Source organism: Astyanax mexicanus, chromosome 13 (genome assembly GCF_023375975.1).
Source record: "Astyanax mexicanus isolate ESR-SI-001 chromosome 13, AstMex3_surface, whole genome shotgun sequence".
Classification (NCBI taxonomy): Eukaryota; Metazoa; Chordata; class Actinopteri; order Characiformes; family Acestrorhamphidae; genus Astyanax; species Astyanax mexicanus.
The window spans coordinates 13,990,916-14,009,534 of record NC_064420.1 but is presented as its reverse complement, the minus strand read 5'-3'; the positions used below and the strand labels follow the sequence as shown (position 1 = coordinate 14,009,534).

Here is an 18,619-nt window from a genome sequence, read left to right as displayed (position 1 = left end):
TGCAGTTTTGTAAAGTTAGGGAAGCTGTGATTATGTACATATTTATTTATTTATTCTTCCATACAAAACTAATTTTAGCTTTTAGATCTCTAGAGTATTCAGCACAACAAAAGAATGAAAAAGTAAGTGAACACTTTAAAATTATCTAGATTTCTGTATTAACTTTGGGAAAAAATATAAAATATTTTATTGCTAAACAATCTCAGTCCTAACCATTGCCCACAGCTGTTCTAACATTACCTGTTATTATTACATTTGGTTGGTAACTTCGTGAACACTTCAAGTCTTGCAAGTCCAACTTGTGAAAAAGAAACCAGTCTTGGGTTATTAATTAACTGGCAAAGTATTTCCTACAGCAACTCTCAGCCTCCTTTACCTCTCTAACCCAGTTAAAGAACAGATGCCCTTTGAAATGATTGGCTGAGCATAATATGCCAAACACCCAGAAGACTGACATGTATTAAGGTATTAAGGGGAATCGAGTTGATGTTAAGAGCCAGATTGCAAAAATGGTTTTAACCTGAAAAGTTGGAAAAGCCCAGCATAACCATAGAAACAAACTTAACCTCTGCTGTCAGCCTTAAGTATTTTTTCACTTATTAGTTTATTTTGATAGTTGTTTTAATCACAACACATCATTTAAATTTACAATACATAATTTTCATTTAAACAACTAAATTGTTGCTTTCAAAGAGCACAAATGTTAAATGTATCACTGTTACACTGTTTGTTTATTTTTGTTGCTTAGTTTAGCTTTGCATAAAACTTTAGTAGCAAAATGTATGAATAATTATTTTACTCAGTTTTTTGTGGCATCTTTTGTTTTAGGTTTTGTTAACTTTTCATGTTTTTGTTTAAGGATTAAACTGTTTAAACATCTAAGCTTATGCACTACAGTTGGAAATTAGCCATATGGCTAACAGTGGCCCGTTTACTTTAGGTTGATTAATGAGCGCTGCTTCTTATAAACAAACAATCAGTTAATCAAGTAGTTCAAATATGGCACTGTTACTTTTCTATTTATCAAACTCAATAAAAAAGAAATATGGACACTTGGGGTGGTGATATGGCCCTAAAATTATATCTTGATATTTCCTGATATTTTTGTAATAACAATACTCTTGGAGATATGACAAAACACATGATTAAAAAAAAAATCAAATAAGAAGAATACACTACTGCAGCAAAATGAAAATTAAAATTTTATTGTTGCGTACAATATGATATGGCACACCCCTAACATAATTGTAACAGAAGTCAATGATCCAGAATGTCATGATACTTATTATGCACTGGACAGATATAATCTATATATAGATATATGATGGGAATTAATTTTTTTTTTTGCTAAAAACAGCATATATTATTGAGTACGATAACATTGAGCTATAAAAATGTCCAACTAGGTAGGTTTATAGTTCTCATCATATCAGCTCCTGGTTTAGTAAATCAGAGCGTAATGATATTAAATCAGGTGATGAAATTTAATACTTTCACTGGAGTGCTGGGTGGAACTAAACTTTGTTCCTCAGAATGAGAAATTTCTTTCTTTTTTTACTATATTTAAGTTTACCTGTTGCATAACCTGATATTGATGTGAAACATAATAAATAAAAATCCAAAAACCCAAATTAATTTCATCTCCTCAAAGGTTATTTCAGCCCTTGGCTAAACACTTGGCTGCACAATCTTTTTCCCAGTATAAGAAGTGGTTTGGTGAGTGAGTTTACTGTGGATCTGTAACTCACTCTAGCTTCCTCTTCCTTCCTCTGTCTCACTGTTCCGTGCTCGGCCTCACTCCTAATGAACCCCACTCTACTTTCACCCTCTCTCTGCCACACTCAACTCTACTGTACCTCACTCTGTCGCTCTCTTCCTTACTGTACACCTTACTTTTCCTCCTCGACTTACTTCGCTCTACTCCCCCTTGCTCCACTCGCTCTCACTCCTCCTCTCTCTCTGCTTCTTTCGGCCTCGCTCAACCTCACTGTACCTCTCTGTTTCACTGTGCCCCCGACTTACTGTACTTCACTCTGCCTCTCTTTACCTCACTCTACATCTCGCTTTTCCCCTCCTTGCCTCACCCCCCCTTGCTCTACCTCGCTCTCCCTCATGCTACACCTCTCTGGCCTTCTCTCTGCCTCGCTCAACCTCACTGTACTTTTTCTCTTTCTGTACCTTTCACTACTTTACTGTTCCTCAGTCAGACTGTACCCCACTCTCTCACTGTACCTCACTTTATGTATCTTTGCATTTCGCTCTCTCATACTGTTCTAGAGAACTGTACGTTCACTTACAGTGGGGTGAAAAGGTGTTTGTCCTCTTCCTGATTTCCTGATTTTTTGCATGTATGTCACACTTAAATGTTTCGAAACATTAAACCAATTTAAATATTAGTCAAAGGCAACACAGGTAAACCCAAAATGCTATTTTTAAATAAAGTTGTTCATTATTAAGGGAGAAAAAAAAATCCAGACATACATGGCCCTGTGTGAAAAAGTGATTGCCCCCTTGTTAAGACATATCGTCACTGTGGTTTCTGACACCTGAGTACACTGTCTCTTGCCACACCCAGGCCTGATTATTGCCACACCTGTTCTCAATCAAGACATCACTTAAATAGGACCTGCCTGACAAAGTGAAGTCCACCCAAAGATCCTTAAAAGCTACACATCATGCCGAGATCTATCAGTCTGGAAAGGGTTATGAAGCCATTTCTAAACCTTTGAGAATCCAGCGAACCACAGTGAGAGCCATTGTCCTCAAATGTCAAAGACATGAAACAATGGTGAACCTTCCCAGACGTAGGCCTTCCGCCCAAGATTACCGCAAGAGCGCAGCAATGACTCATCCAAGAGGTCCCAAAAGAGCCCACAACAACATCCAAAGAACTGCAGGCCTCACTTGCCTCAGTTAAGGTCAGTGTTCATGCCTCCACCATCAGAAAGAGACTGGTCAAAAATGGGCTACATGGAAGAGTTCCTAGACGAAAACCACTGCTGAGCAAAAAGAACATTAAAGCTCGTCTCAATTTTTCCAGAACACATCTTGATGATCCCCAAGACTTTTGGGAAAACATTCTGTGGACCGATGCGACAAAAGTTGAACTCTTTGGAAGGTGTGTGTCCCAGTACATCTGGAGTAAAAGAAACACTGCATGCCAGAAAAAGAACATTATACCAACAGTAAAACATGGTGGTGGTAGCGTAATGGTCTGGGGCTGTTTTGCTGCGTCAGTGCCTGGATGACTTGCTGTGATAAATGGAACTATGAATTCTGCTGTCTACCAAAAGATCCTGAAGGAGAATGTCCGACCATCTGTTTGTGACCTCAAGCTGAAACAAACTTGGGTTGTGCAGCAGGATAATGATCCAAAACACACCAGCAAGTCCACCTCTGAATGGCTGAAGAAAAAAAAATAAAGACCTTGGAGTGGCCTAGTCAAAGTCCTGACCTGAATCTGGTTTGAGATGCTGTGGCATGACCTTAAAAAGGCTGTTCATGCTCGAAAACCCTCCAATATGGCTGAATTAAAACAATTCTGCAAAGTTGGAGAAAAGAGTGGAGCCAAAATTTCTCCACAACGCTCCCTTAATAATAAACACCTTCATTTAAAAATAGAATTTTGTGTTTACCTGTGTTGTCTTTGACTAATATTTAAATTGGTTTGATGTTCTGAAACATTTAATTGTGACAAACATGCAAAAATTAGGAAATCAGGAAAGGGGCAAACACTTTTTCACAACAGTGTAAATTGTATTAGGGCTCCTTTTATTTGTTTTTATTTTTATTGCATTTTTTTTATTTGTTCAGCGTCTAGACTGTATTACTGGTTAATAGTTTGGATCTTTAGTGTTTTATTCATGCCAGAATGACCAAAAAATATGCGAACCTCCCCTTTCTACCACTATATATATATATAAAGTGTCACTGATTGGTTGCTGCAGAAATGAGCCCAGTAGTTGACCCAGGTTTGTCCTTGTTTATTACGTGGTGGTCCGTGATGAATATCTTGTAGGCTTTTGGTTAAAGATTATTTCCCATGCAGGAAGTCGTGTTTCTTGATGGTGAACATCTGCTGCACTGGTTTTAGAAAGATTTTCAGTCAATTTTAGAAATGTGTCTGTTTGGAGATTACATGTCTGGGTGAGATGAGAGGATTGGGGGTTGTATGTGTGTTTTTTGCCCCACTTCGGTCAGTCATCTCTCGTCTCAGTGGCTGTTTAGGGTTTCTCTGAGGCTGTTGTTGTCTGCAGGACTTCCTAAGTGTGAATGCTGGAATCAGCTTCATTGTGCTTCAACATCCTCTCAGTAGGGGTGGTCCCAAAAACATACAGTAGTACAGAGGTGATGGAGACCTAGGGAAATGACCTAACTATGTTTGTCAGAGGGTGTCTAGACCATTGCATACCTCTCTCTGTGTTGCTATTTGATTATACACTTTCAAATATATATATATATATATATATATATATATTTTTTTACATTAAACATTAAGCATCAGGTTTACAGCCCTTAATCAAGAAGCTTTTCATCCAGTTGGTAGAAAAAGGGTAAGGTGATCAAATAATGCATAAACTTTTTTACCTTCTACATGTTATGTAGTGTATTTTTGTATGTGGAACCTGTAAAAGTCATGAAATCTGAAAATAGCAATTTCCAGACCTGGATAAGTTTTGGAAAAATAAAAATACCCAGAATTTTTTGGAAAAGTCATGGAAATTTGGTCTACAGTTCTTTGTTTCCGTTTATCGATGGAGAAAATATATTTTGAGCTAGCAAATATCTCAGTTCTGAGTTGATTCAGTAATTTAGCCCTACACAATGAAGCTCTCAGGATCTGACACATTTAATTTTTAAAAATTGTCATTCATTTTAGGAATACTATAATCAATTTATCGATTATAGTTTTAATTTATTTTTGGTTTTATTGTTCATATCTGCGCAAATGTTTAAAAATCGTATAAGTCAAAGTAAAAGTCGTGAAAAAAATTGTGGAAATGTATTGGTTAAAAAGTGTATGAACCCTGATTATTGAGCCATACATTGCAAAGATGACTGGCTAGTGAACAGGGGTTGAGTTTGTACAGCAGGATCATGCCTTTGCAGACTTTTGGCCAAGCACTGCCATTTTCTCCCTTGTTTTGAGTAAATAACATAAACCTTATTGCCCCTACAAGTAGTGTAGTGTGTTTCAGTTCGTCATAATATAAAATATAAATATTGCACTTTCATATAGCATAATCTTTTTGGTAATTAAACACACCATCATCTAAGCTAAGCAGCTAAGACTTAAATTTTCTGTGTTGACTAATCATTGTTAATTTTCAACTATACAAAATGCTACAAAGAGAAATGTTGTACAGTGATGGAGGGTAAAGGTTGCACACTCATATAATGCATTAACTTAATGTTCTGCAGCCTAATGCTACATCAGAGGATGCTATTTGGAGTTATATTTTTTCAAATATGAAAAAAAAAATGCTTGCTATTTATGTAAAGGCAGAGACTGGACCACAGAAGGACAATCACAGGTGTGCAGATCTTTGCAGGAAAAGTAAATAATGCATTAGAACAGGAGTCTTAATTTACAGGAAAAAAGTAATTGACAGATTAGTTGACTATTAAAAGAATCATTGGTTGTAGTTAGGTCTGTCACAATGACTACATTATCGACTTATCGTTCAACAAATGGACATGACCGCAATCATTTTAATAATCGTCATATTGGCCATTGTATTTGCACTTACAAAATACACTTACATATATTGTGACTGTGAGCGTGGCCACATTGACCTGGTAGCACAGAGAGACACAGACACAGGGAGAGAATGAACTCAAAACGTACCTTTTTATTAGGCTCTAGTCGCTTAACCTTAGTGAATCTTAAGTTTGTGTTGCCTCAGCCTTCCTCTCACCGCCAGCGTATCTCTCAAGTAAAGGCTGAGGCAGGGTCTTTATGCCGGTCCAACACAGGCCAGCTGGGACAGACAGGGGCTGCGTGTCATGGTGTGGGGCGGATATATTACTTTGGTTCAAGCTGGGAACTTTGGGTTCCAAAATTAGTTGCGTAAACAGGAATAGAAAGTTTGTTTTTAAAAGGGTGTAATTCCTTTGCTATGATATGATGTTATCGTATTAAGGGTTTTAAAATGCAAACTATCATTTATCGCAGTAATTTCTGGGACAAATATCGTTCGCAAAAAATGATCATGACAGGCCTAGTTGTAGTCCTACTGTTGTGTACACAGTGTAAGCCTTATAGCCCCCTGCAGTTCATGTACTGTACTGCAGTTTGTCTGAAGAAATAGCAATAACTTAATAGTGCTTCCATACAGCATAGTTATTTTCTGTAACTAAAAACACAATCAAATAAGCATTGCTGTCCTTATCTGTTATTCAGGTAAAAATGAGTACTGATTTAGACTCCTGAGAGAGAGAGAGATTCCTGATTTTCCTCTCAGTGACGTCATCGTCCTCTCCTAACTCCCCTCTCCTTGGCCGGTCCTGAACTGACCGGGATGTGCACTGTCTCCCTGCTGGACACGGCTGTTTTGGCATGTGGTCTTCTGGGCTCAGCAAGTCACAGTAATGCTGATAATCTGGTGCTGAACCTCCCCCGGGGTGCGCACACAAAGTCTCACACACACACACACACACACACACACACAGTTACAGTGGACCATACTCTGTTGTGCATTTCCTGTAAGGCCTGATTTATGTCTGAACTGTGGTCTAGCGTTGATTCATTTACAGATGGTTTCCTGTTAATATGAACACGTTCATATAGGGCTGCACAATATATTGTTTCATCATAGTGTCTGAGTGCGCACTAGCCGCATTGCAGGCCATGCAATATCACATGCATTTTTAGGTCAAATGAAGTCTATGAAGATATTTTTGCTGTTCAGTGATGTAAAAGTAAAGTCTGAAGGTTAAGGTTTTTGCATGGGTCCTGTGGACTATGGACTAATATCAGAATATCGGATATTGACACACAAGTACAGGACATTATAACATAACCAGTTATAAAATGTGAGAAATTAGACTGGTAAAACTTGCAATTATAAAGAAATTCAAAAATTCCTGGTTGTAATATTCCTGTTGTGTTGTTTCTTGAAAAAAAAATACATCATATGACTTTGAATCTTTGGATTTCTGTCCAATTTAAATTATTAAAAATTTTATTTGCTTAGCATTTAGTCTGTTTAAAAAGTCCCACCTTTCACCATAAAGCCAGTCGCCTTGCTGGTAACAGCATAAGAGTAGGAGAGTCAGTATGGCACTGGGGGGAGGGGGGGGGGGGGGGGTCAAAAGTAAATAACTGTGGTTGATGGATCACCATGCGAGTCAACTGTGTAGCTTCAAAAGTGGCAACCAGAGGTGGGCAATAAAATCACAAAAATATTTCTGTGTATTTTTTGCGATATTAGTATTTTTGGCAATATGACAAAACATTGAATTTGAAAAATTATAATTTTAAGAATAGACCACTGCAACAAAATATTATGCAATTTTATTTGCCGATATTATTACATACAATATAATATGACATACTCCTACTTGAGACTTTCACCAGATTGTAACCGAAGTCAATGATACAACATGCCATGATGATGATGATAATAATAATAATGCACTCCATACACCCAGGACTGAAGTAAGATAAATGATACTGGACAGATATAATCTTTCTCTAGTAGATATTTAATGGAAAATGAGAACAGTGTAATTTTTTTCTTTTACTACAAATAGCAAAAAATTGTACCCTGATGGTGTTAGAGTGGGAGAGTCAGTCTAGCACTAATGGGGAAAAGACCTAAGAGAAATAATTGTGCTTGATGGGTTGCCATTTCAGTCAACTTGGGAGCTTCAAAAGTGCAACTATGCATAGGTGATGTAATGTCACAATATGCAATGGTATTTTAGCACTAACATTCATAAACATTTTTTGGTGATATTGTGTGTTGTAATAGAATAGAATAGTTATGAGTGTGAGTTTTTGTTTGAGTTTATATCCTCACAGTAGAGGATTTATTTATTAAAAAATGTATTAAAAATGGCCATTTAATAAAACAGTCAACAAGATCAATGAGCTTTAATGAGCTTTGGGCTCATATGGCCCTTTGTAGACACTGTCCAATGCATACAGGGAACAAACAACAAGAAGTCTGATGTTTTAGAGACCCAGTCCAGTTCTGATCCATCCAGTTACACTTGCTCGTTTATATGTTTTTAACACACCACACTCAAGAACTGACTTTACTTGCTGCTTAATGTGTAGATCTCAACCTTTTGGCAGGTGGCACTGTAATATCAAAAGTCTATGTTATACCCTTCATCTGGTGGTGGTATTGATGTTATGGATGATTGGTGTAAAAATATACACAAAAAAAAAAAAAAGATTTTCAATGTCATTTTTATTTTCAATGTCATGCAGTGCCGTAAACATGTTCTGAAACATTAAAATAAGTGTTGATATGCACTAAGCCCGTTCTGATTTCTTCAGGGAAACAGCATTTAATTACCGCCAAGCTGCCCCGAGACTTACCGGCATAAACGAGTTTTTAATTAAAGCCTTTGAATTCCCAGAGAAGAGAAAGTGGAGGGAATGTGACTTTGAATATGAATTTGAATACTGTTCATTAGCTTGGCCAGTCGGTCCACAAGAGGCTCCATCAGATGACTCGTTTTCCTCTCGTCGAGGGAAATCTCTGCTTTACTGACTCTACCTGTTCAATCACTCTGGAAGCTGATGACAGCATTGGCAACATTTTAACTTGCACGGATTGAGATGGGCGTTATTATCCCCGAAGGAAATCGCAATGTTATGGAATGTGAGCTTGTGTGTGACTAAATATATTTACATACATACATAATAAACCCTAAAGCCTCTGAGGACACAGTATAGGATTGGATTACAGTAACTGCCTTAATTATCTGAAGCTAAACACAGCTCAGTTATCAACCACACCAAAGATGTAAGTGTGTACGTGCCAGAAATCAGTTTGATGATTATTGCTTCACTCCAGAGATGAATTTAAGGTGTTTTGGAGTTGTTTGTTCTTTTTTCCTCTTAGACAGATTCCCCAGCTCCATGCGTTCAGCTGATATTTCTCTAATTAGAAGATTCTGAGAGCTGATCAGCTCTGGGCTACCCACCATTAAAGCTGCTCAATTATAGAAACCTGCAGTACCTTGTTCATCTGTTAGATGGAAGCACAGCTGCAGCCACTCACTCGTTAGCAGTCAGTCAGTCAGTTCTGCAGGCTCGACTCAGGCAGTCTGGCATTAGTTTTCTTTCGTTCACGTGTGTAGAATGTGTAAAACTTGTGGAGGAAACAGAAGACAGACTTGACAGTTTCCAGAAGATCTTGAAGACGCCATAGGAAAAGCCTTCACTTGCTGCGATAAAGATGGCTCAGGTTTTGTAATGGTTTATGTTGCACTCTGTCTTTCCACACCTTGTTAGCTTTTAGCACAATGCTAACCAGCACTACCAGTCTGTTAGCTAAAGTTCCAGAGCTAACATTTAGTACCACTTTATATGTTATATCAGTTCATAAGGTGTACCGGAGGGGAATTTAGAACCGGTATGCATTTTTCACATACCGCCACACCACTAGAGGCGCTGCAGAGCACTGTGTAGAACAGCCCGCCAAAGAAGCACAGTAGCAGAGCTCGCTAGTTAACGCTAGCCAGTTAGCATAACAAGCTAACACACTGTAGTTCAGTTCTTTGGAGTCTCACGCTGTCCTGCCTGGAGAAACATGAGAACAGAACTCCTGAAGCTTCTGCTGCTACTGCTCCTTGCGGTATGATAAACTATAGCCCTTTTAAATATAATAATACTGTGGCTCGAAGGATAATATTAATGCACACTGAACTAAATATATATGTTAACTGGAGAAAGAAGGGAATCGGGATACACTGATAAACAGCTGCTTAAATACTTTAATGCATCTAATGCCTTCAGTAATAATAATATTGGGTATAATAATATAATTGATATTAAACTTGTGTTATGTGTGCAATAGAGCTTTTGAGAAATATATCTTTGAATACTTATATTTTTAGTACTTTAGGTCCATTTATAGTGTTTTAGAAACTGTTTATAATATTTAGTTTTGTAAAGAAAGCTGTGTTAAAGTATCTCTAAGGTATTGTATTCTTTATTAAGCTATTGTTTCATTCTTCAGCTATTTTTCTGATAATGAAGTCCGATTCCATCATATATTGGGTAATTTTGTGGGACAAAGTAAACCCAATAGTAAGCAAAGTAGTGCTGGGCAGTATTGCCAAATATGCATATCACAGTATTTTTTTTTTTTTAAGATTCTGATGGTTTCATGGTATATTATGTTGTTTTTTTTTTTTGTTTTTTTTTTATTTGTTGCATGACTGGGCTTTAATATAGGTTTGTGAGTTACTGTACTGTTAAAATACTGTACATATAATATAAAACACTAACACTTTAAATTAAGGCTTTGTTACATTTCTTATACTCATTTAATACAGTCATAAATAAATTCCTGACTCGGTGCATCCCTGCAGATCACACTCAAGAGCCCTTTTGACGCAAGCACTTGTCCCTCAGAGTTAACAGCCTTCAGACGTGGCTTTCTTATCTGAGATTCTTCTCAGACAGTGATTTCTTTCTGTTCTTTGTTCTCTGGTTACAGAAGCGTAAGCAGCTATCAGATCAGCTCCTCAGGCTGTTGTGTGTCAGAGCTGCATTAGTTCTGTATGGAACCTGTTTTGATTGTGTCTGTGTGTTGACAGAAGCTTCACGAGTTGAGTGGATTTGTCAAGAACAAATGGCAGATCCCACTCGCCGGGTTAATTCTCCATTCAGAAGCATTATTAACAGTGTTCCTGAGCGAGGGCTCGGAGGGGGAGCGTTCTGCGGACACGCCACACTTATTCCCCTTCCCATGATGTTCATCTATGCCAGGCATGCCAGTTATTCAGAGAGAGAGAGGGTTTAAATGGCTGCTTTTGTTCCCGTGTTGGCGTCAGTCCCAGAGCTCGGCCTGTTGTGGCTGTTCTGCAGTGTGAGTGTGAGACAGTGATTCTCACACTGATGGGGTCAGTGTGGAGACTGGAAGTGTCTGTTCAGATGCTGTTGATGAGGTGCTGCTGAATATAGACCTCTTTATTGTGTTGAAGAAATGGATTAGCCTGGGCTAATGTGGCTAACCTCAAGTGGATGTCAGTAGCCGCCTATTAGCGTGATGTCATTAGCGTAATGCTAACCTGGTGGCTGTTCATTTTCATTCCTTTTTAAACATTTTTTTTACTTAAAAAAAAAAAGATAACTCTTCTGCTTGTACGTATTGACGTATTACACAACACCTCTTTTTTTTAATCAAATTAATTTATTCAAATTTTATTTATTTAGGATATCATACATTTTTATACTCCAACAATTTCTACGTCGTATTACTAATTAAATCTCTGTTGCTCTTTAAAAGCCTGCAGCTGCATCATTATATTTCTGTCTGTATTGTCTTTTATCAGTGGCATAAATTACATTTTAAAATGGCAATAATATTTTTAGCGCAGTTATTTCTGGGACAATAATTCATCCAAACCAAAAATGTATTTTGTTATTGTGACTGGTCTAAGAACAGTAGTTAACATTTATCTCACATCAGCAAGAGTAGTTAGCATGCAATTACATAATGTTAGTTAGATGTTATCTACTCTATCATGTTAGAGTTGTAAACATCTGTTTAACTTAAGCTAGAGCAGCTTAAATTACAAATTAAATGGCTCAAATTACATAGAGTAGTTAACATCTAGTTAACACCAACCTAAACAGCTTATATGTAGACATCTTTTATTTAGAGTTGTAAACATCTAGTTAACTTCAGCTAGAACAGGTGACTGACTATATGTATATTAGTTTACGTATAGTTAAAATTATGTGGGGTAGTAACATCTAACTGAAGTTATCTGGATGTTCACAGCTCTGCATGTTGGCTAAAACAGTTAACATCTTGCTAATTTTATGTAGAATAGTTAACATCAAGCTAAATTACGTCAAGTTGTGAACATCTAGTTAATGTTGTGTTTACAATAAGAACGTATCTTACATTTATGTAGAGTAGTAACATTCTAGGTACTTTCAACTAGATCATCTAACTACCTTTATGTAGAGTAGTTAACATCTAGTTAACTTAACTAGAACAGTTTACTTCTAGCTAACATTATGTAGAGTTGTAAATGGCTAACATGCATAGAAGTTAATATCTAGCTAACATTTATGTAGAATACAAACATCTATTTAACAGTATGTGGAGTTGTGAACATCTAGTTAAGTTTAGCTACAACATCTAGCATTTATCAGTAAACCTCTATCTTATATTGGTTGGAGTTAACATGTAATTAAAAGTCATACATCTACCATTTAACTAACATCAGCTAACGCACTTAATGTAAGCCAGTCAACATCCTTGTAAAATTTGCAACATGTACTTCCTACATCTAACTAATACCAAACACTGTTGTTAACATCTAAGCAACATTAGCTAAACACTTATTACAGATAAGTGTTTAACTCCTCCTCTGTATTTGTTTTTTTTCCCCTCTCCAGCCTATAAGAAGACTCCGCCCCCTGTCCCTCCACGCTTCGCCTCCAAACCCCTCATCGCAGTGACCATTCAGAGTAGCACTGAGTCGGCCCAGGACACGTACCTGGACAGCCAGGACCAGCGTAGCGAGGCCAACAGCCAATCGGGACGCAGCAACTCCTCGGACAGCGTCACCAGCTCCAGAACGGGGAGTCTGGCCAAGGGAGCTAAGAGGCCGCCCCTGCTCCCCCAGGTTCCAGTTCCGGCACCTCGGGAGCCCCCCTTGCCCCTGCCTGTGCCCCTGCCCAGCGCCCGGGTCAGCAGCCCACCCCTTTCTCTACCCCCCCTCCCAATCCCAGAGGCCAAAACTGTAAGCATCAGTCTCACGCCGGACGAGCCCCAAGCGCTGCCCAGGAGAAAACTCTCCTCCATCGGCATCCAGGTGAGTGAACTTCAGTAGTTTTTTTACATATACGCCAATAAAGCGTCACATTATGAGCTCCTCCTAGTTTCTACACCCGTTATCCATCCACCCACCCCCCCCCCCCAGCTCCACTGAGAATATAGGAGCACTATGTTAAAATTGTAGTTTTAAAGACTATATCCACTCACTTCCTCGTCTATTAGACACACTCCTACCTAGCTGCTCCACACTGTAGATGTAAAGTCTGAGAAATCAGAAGCTTTGAATCTGTTGCTGCACAGTTTGTGTTGGTCATCCTTATGCCTGTAATGATATATAATTTTTTATTTTTTTTTTTGTGGGTGATATATCGTCAAAGAAAATAATTGCGATGAACAACCATTAATTGCCACTGATGATAGAAGAATAGCATAACAAAGCAATTGTACCCTTTTTAAAGACAACATGAATTCAAAAGTATTCACAGCGTTTTCACCTTACACTCACAAACTTAAATGTATTTTATTGAGATTTCAAAATTATACATGGTTTTCAAAATTTTAAGCAAATAAAAATCTTAAAAGCATGAGGCTCAAAAGAATTAAACCCCCCTTACTGTAAAACCCCTAAATAAAATCCAGTGCAATCATCATTTGCCTTCAGAAGTCACTTAATTAGTTTATAGTCATGCCGTGTGTAATTTAGTCTCAGTATAAATACACTTATTTGTAAAGGCCTTGTGGTTTGTTAGAGAACACTAGTGAACAAACAGCATCATGAAGACCAATGAACTCACCAGATAAAAAAAGTTGTAAAGAAACTTAAAGCAGGGTTAGGTTATAAAAACATATCCCAAGCATTGAACATTCCAAAGGTGTTCAATCCATCATCCAAAAATATAAAAAGTAATCTACACCTGCAAATCTACCAAGTCATGGCCATTCACCCAAACTGACAGACCGAACAAGGAGAGCACTGATCAGAGAAGCTGCCAAGAGGCCCATAATCACTCTGGAGGAGCTGCAGAAATCCATTCATAATGATACTGTACTACATTTGAGGGAGTTTTCCTAAACTTTTCCTCACGAGACACTACAATTCTATTAATTATGTTAAATATTTTATTAATTAATTGCATTTTTCTGTTTTTGTTTTGTAGTTTGTTTATTTGCATCACACACTTTTCTCACTATTGTTAAGGCGCAGTCCAAATTCTTTCTCATGCAACATATATTTCTGTAAATATTTGTTGCTGTTTTATGTATTATTTTGAATTATTCCATTTTCAATTCATGCCCTCTGAATGTTATATAAGCACAGCTCATTTCTGAGAAAGGAAATCAGCTGTGCTCTGCAGTTTGATTGTAATTGGGCTGAAACCGGTGTGTAAAGTTGTTGTGCAGGTTTCTCCTGACAGCAGTGGCATGCAGCTCTCTGCATTATAGCCTGTGAACTGCTGCTAATGAGCTCCTACAGCACACACTTACAGTGGTCTAGCTGGCTGTGTGAGAGTGTGTGTCGTCCCCCCGGGAAAGGACAGTGCATTCTTAAAAAGGACAAAAGTGTCAGCCAAGTTCTTCATTACTACTAGTTATTATCCCTGGAAGCGGCTTTATTTGGGGTTCTGTGGTGTTTTTTATATCGTTTTTAAGAGTATAGCAATAAAAATCACTCAATTTAGTTATCTTTTTTTCTAATATCCTACAGTGAAAGAAATAGTTATTTGATCCCTTGCTGATTTTGTAAGTTTGCCCACTGACAAAGACACAAACAGTCTATCATTTTAAGGGTAGGTTAATTTTAACAGTGAGAGATAGAATATAAAAAATGAAATCCAGAAAATCACATAATATAAATGATATACATTTATTTAAGAAATCAATATTTGATCCCTCTGGCAACAAGACTTAGTACATGGTGACAAAACCCTTGTTGGAAAGCACAGCAGTCAGATGTTTTTGTAGTTGATGATGAGGTTTGCGCACATGTCAGGGGGAATTTTGGTCCACTTCTCTTTGTAGATCATCTCAAAATCATTCGGATTTTGAGGCTGTCACTTGGCAACTCGTAGCTTCAGCTCCCTCCGTAAAGCTAAGCCACTCCTTGACCTTAATGTGCTTTTTTTTAAGCCACTATACTGTTCATGTCTTCCTCAGTGGGCAAACTTACAAAATCAGCAAGGGCTCAAATAATCATTTGCTCTACTGTATGTCTTGACATGGTGAACACATTCTTGTCACAGAACGCCTTTCCTGGATAGTTGAGTCATTTCTTTTTAAAGTCCCTGATTTCAGCAGAATCATTGATTGCACATGTGTGCTAATAGTTTTGTACATATACTTTTGATTGACAATCTAAAGCTAATCTTCTTTTCAAATTTACTAACATCTTTTATCCTTGGGGTCAGTTTGACCAAAGCAATTTTAACCTCCAAAAAAAAATATCACTATAAAATCACTATTAAAATGTTTTCACAGTTTAAAGGAAAATTAAAGGTGGATGAACTGTAGTAGAGTAGGGCTGCAGCTATTGATTATTTTAGTAATCGAGTACTTGAGTACTGAAAAATCGATTCTATTAATCGAGTAATCGGATAAAACATAAAATAAGAGCTTTCATTAAATAAGAAATTTCACTTAATAATGAATGACCAGTTTGTTAAATTTTTAAATTCACAACATACATATCCACATTGCAAACACAAATAGAAATAACAAACACAAAACAGACATAAATACCACAAGTAATTTAACAATTAATAATTTAATAAATGAAGACAAATTATTTAAACTTATGATTTCTTATAAGTATTAAATATAGGGCATTAATCAATAATAAATGCATAAATATTAGTTGTGCATCTTAGCTTCTCAACAGCAGAGACGTTGGATACCTGTGGAATAATTTTTTTTTTTTTTTTTACGTTTTACACAACTCAGATCTAATTAATTGACATAACTAAGACTAAATGACATAAAACAGTAAGTTCATGGCCATTCATTCCGGCCAGAGTAACTTTAACATGTATTTATTTATAAACTCCACAGCGCTGTGTTTACTGATTATATAAAGACTGTATTAAGTCTAGAACTTGTCTCCGTTGTAATAAAATAACCACATATATTAGACAGTATTCCTAATAATCCGCACTCCACAGAGCTGTCGTTCTGTTATTAAGGTACATTAATGTTAATCTCATTGATTTGTTATGAGTTAAATTTATCTGCTCACCACTCAAAAAAACTCCTCCTCCACTTCCTGCTTCCTGTGCGTGGGTGACGTAACGCCGAGCACGCTGTTTCACATTAAAAGTCTGCACTAAATTCCGTAATCTGCGTTTTAAAATGAATTAAACGATTCCTCGAGGCACAGAAAATTAATCGATCAATTTTAGTTTTTTTAATCGAGTAACTCTAATTACTAAATAGAGCCAGACTGTAGAGAATACCAGTGTGCCTTAAATTAATTAATTTATTTTATTTATTTGTTTTTTATTTATTTATTTATTTTACTTTTTACCTCACCAAGCACATTGTCCACATTTGGCACGCTTATGTGGGTTTTATGCAAAGTATTAAAAATGAACACGGTGCCTTTTTGGTATTGAATTTCAATACCCAGCCCTTGGTTAGATTGATCCCAAAGATAATAGGACAGGATTATGTAACATTTAAAACAGCAGTAAGTGAGAATTTGTGTATTTTTCATTCTGTTGTTTCAGCATTGCTCGTTATGCTGACAGTAGTGTATAAGCTTGGTGATATTAAACTGGTGAATGCTGCTTAATTGTCTGTTTTTAACTGTTCTCTGTGTTTCTGGTAGGTGGACTGTGTGCAGCCGGTACTGAGAGAGGAGCAGACCCCCACGACCAAGTTCCAGTCCATCGGCGTGCAGGTGGAGGACGGCAGGCCGTGAGTTCACTTCACACACTTCTGCTGTTTTACTGTTTAGTGTTGCATGGTTATCCAGACCCATTTGCAAAGTGGGTTATGTGCCTTCCTCAAGGGTGCAGTTACAGGAGCCTAAAGTAGCGTCAGATTGTAAGGGCTTGAATCAAAGCCAAATCTTCTTCCATTTACAATTAGCACACGTGGCTTCCTGCTAACATTCAGTCTGACATGATGGTGAGCTTTGCTTTGAGATCACTACTGCGCAGTTTGCACATTTTGCACCTTGCTTTGTAGAAGCTAATATTTAGGCACTTTAATTTCAGGTCAGTTTTAGAGTTTCTATTGGTCCATTCATCAAGAAATTTTGGCACAGTGTAAGGGACAGTGTCTGCGTTCAAATTATGCAGACAGTGATTATATGCAAGTGATAAAATTGGCAGCAGTTTGCAGAACCTGCAGTAGAAGTCGCATGCAGATGGTTTAGCAGAACCAATATGCAGGTGATTCAATAGAAGCTAACATGTAGGTTCAGCTAAAAAAAATAAAAATAAATAAATTATAATAGAAAAGTTAATTTATACACTTTAGTAATTTAATTTAAAAGCTCATATATAGATTAATTACAGACAGACTGGTGTATTTTAAGTGTTTATTGTAATGTTAATGATTTATTTCTTACAGCTAATGAAAACCCAAAAGTCGATATGCTATTATAATATTTTATTAGATCCATTTTTACTTTTTGTCAGTGTGGTCAGGTGCCAATTTTCCATAAAGCTTGTCAGCAGAGGGAAGCATGAAGTAGTATATGGCTGCGCTGACTTTGGATTTGATAAAACACAGTGGATCAACACCAGCAGATGACGTGTCTCTCCAAACCATCACTGATTGTGGAAACTTCACTTGAGACCTCAAGCAGTTTGGACTGTGTGTCTCTCCACTCTTCCTCCAGACTCTGATCTCTTGATTTACAAATGAAATGCTTCAAAATTTACTGATGATCAGTGATGGTTTGTAGAGCCGTTTCGTCTGCTGGTGTTGATCCACTGTATTATATTAAGTCCAAAATCAACACAGCATCTACCATCTATACAGCTGAACTTTGAAGACGAGTTTTCTGGAGATACAGATTTCATTTTTCAGCAGGACTGCCCACACTGCCAATGATACCTTTTATTAGCTGTAAGCCACGATCTTCAATGCTAAAGAAGTAATTATTTAAAATAGATCTCTTTGTGTGTAATATCTCTATATAATATATGAGCGTCTCATTTTAAATTAATTTACTGAAAAAAGAATAACTTTTCAATTATATTATTAATGATAACAACATGATGATGGTACCGTAGAACCAATATGCTAGTCAGTCAATCAACCAACCTTTTTTTCTCCAGCCTTTTTTTGTCACATTGACTACATTAAGGGGAGCCCTCATTTTCAGTGCAACCAGAGCATTTTCAACTTAAAGGGACTGAAAAAATGTAATTGAAATTAAATGTCTTTAACCAGGTTAAGCTAAAATGAAGCATTAGAAGAAAAAAACAATTTAATTAAGAAAAAAATAAATTATTTAGGATAAAAGTATAAGTGGACAGGCTAAAATGCAAACCAGTCAAATAAAGCAATACATATTTATAATAATACAAAAAATGCCATTAAACACTGGCAGGGAGTGCAATAAAAGCCAACATGCAGCTGCTGCAATAGAAGCTAATATGCAAGTACTGCAGTAGAACCAACATGCAGATGAT

The 18,619-nt window shown here is 37.1% G+C and overlaps 1 protein-coding gene across 2 annotated transcripts in view; it reads left to right on the top strand.

Moving 5' to 3' along the window:
• The window catches only part of dlgap4a (discs, large (Drosophila) homolog-associated protein 4a), a 69,728-nt gene that overhangs the window by 34,667 nt on the left and 16,442 nt on the right, over nt 1-18,619 (top strand). For both annotated transcript variants that reach the window (XM_049462720.1, XM_049462719.1), the window contains exons 8-9: nt 12,599-13,017; nt 16,801-16,889. In XM_049462720.1, the coding sequence (XP_049318677.1) occupies nt 12,599-13,017; nt 16,801-16,889 (508 nt within the window). The remainder of the gene's footprint in view (nt 1-12,598; nt 13,018-16,800; nt 16,890-18,619) is intronic.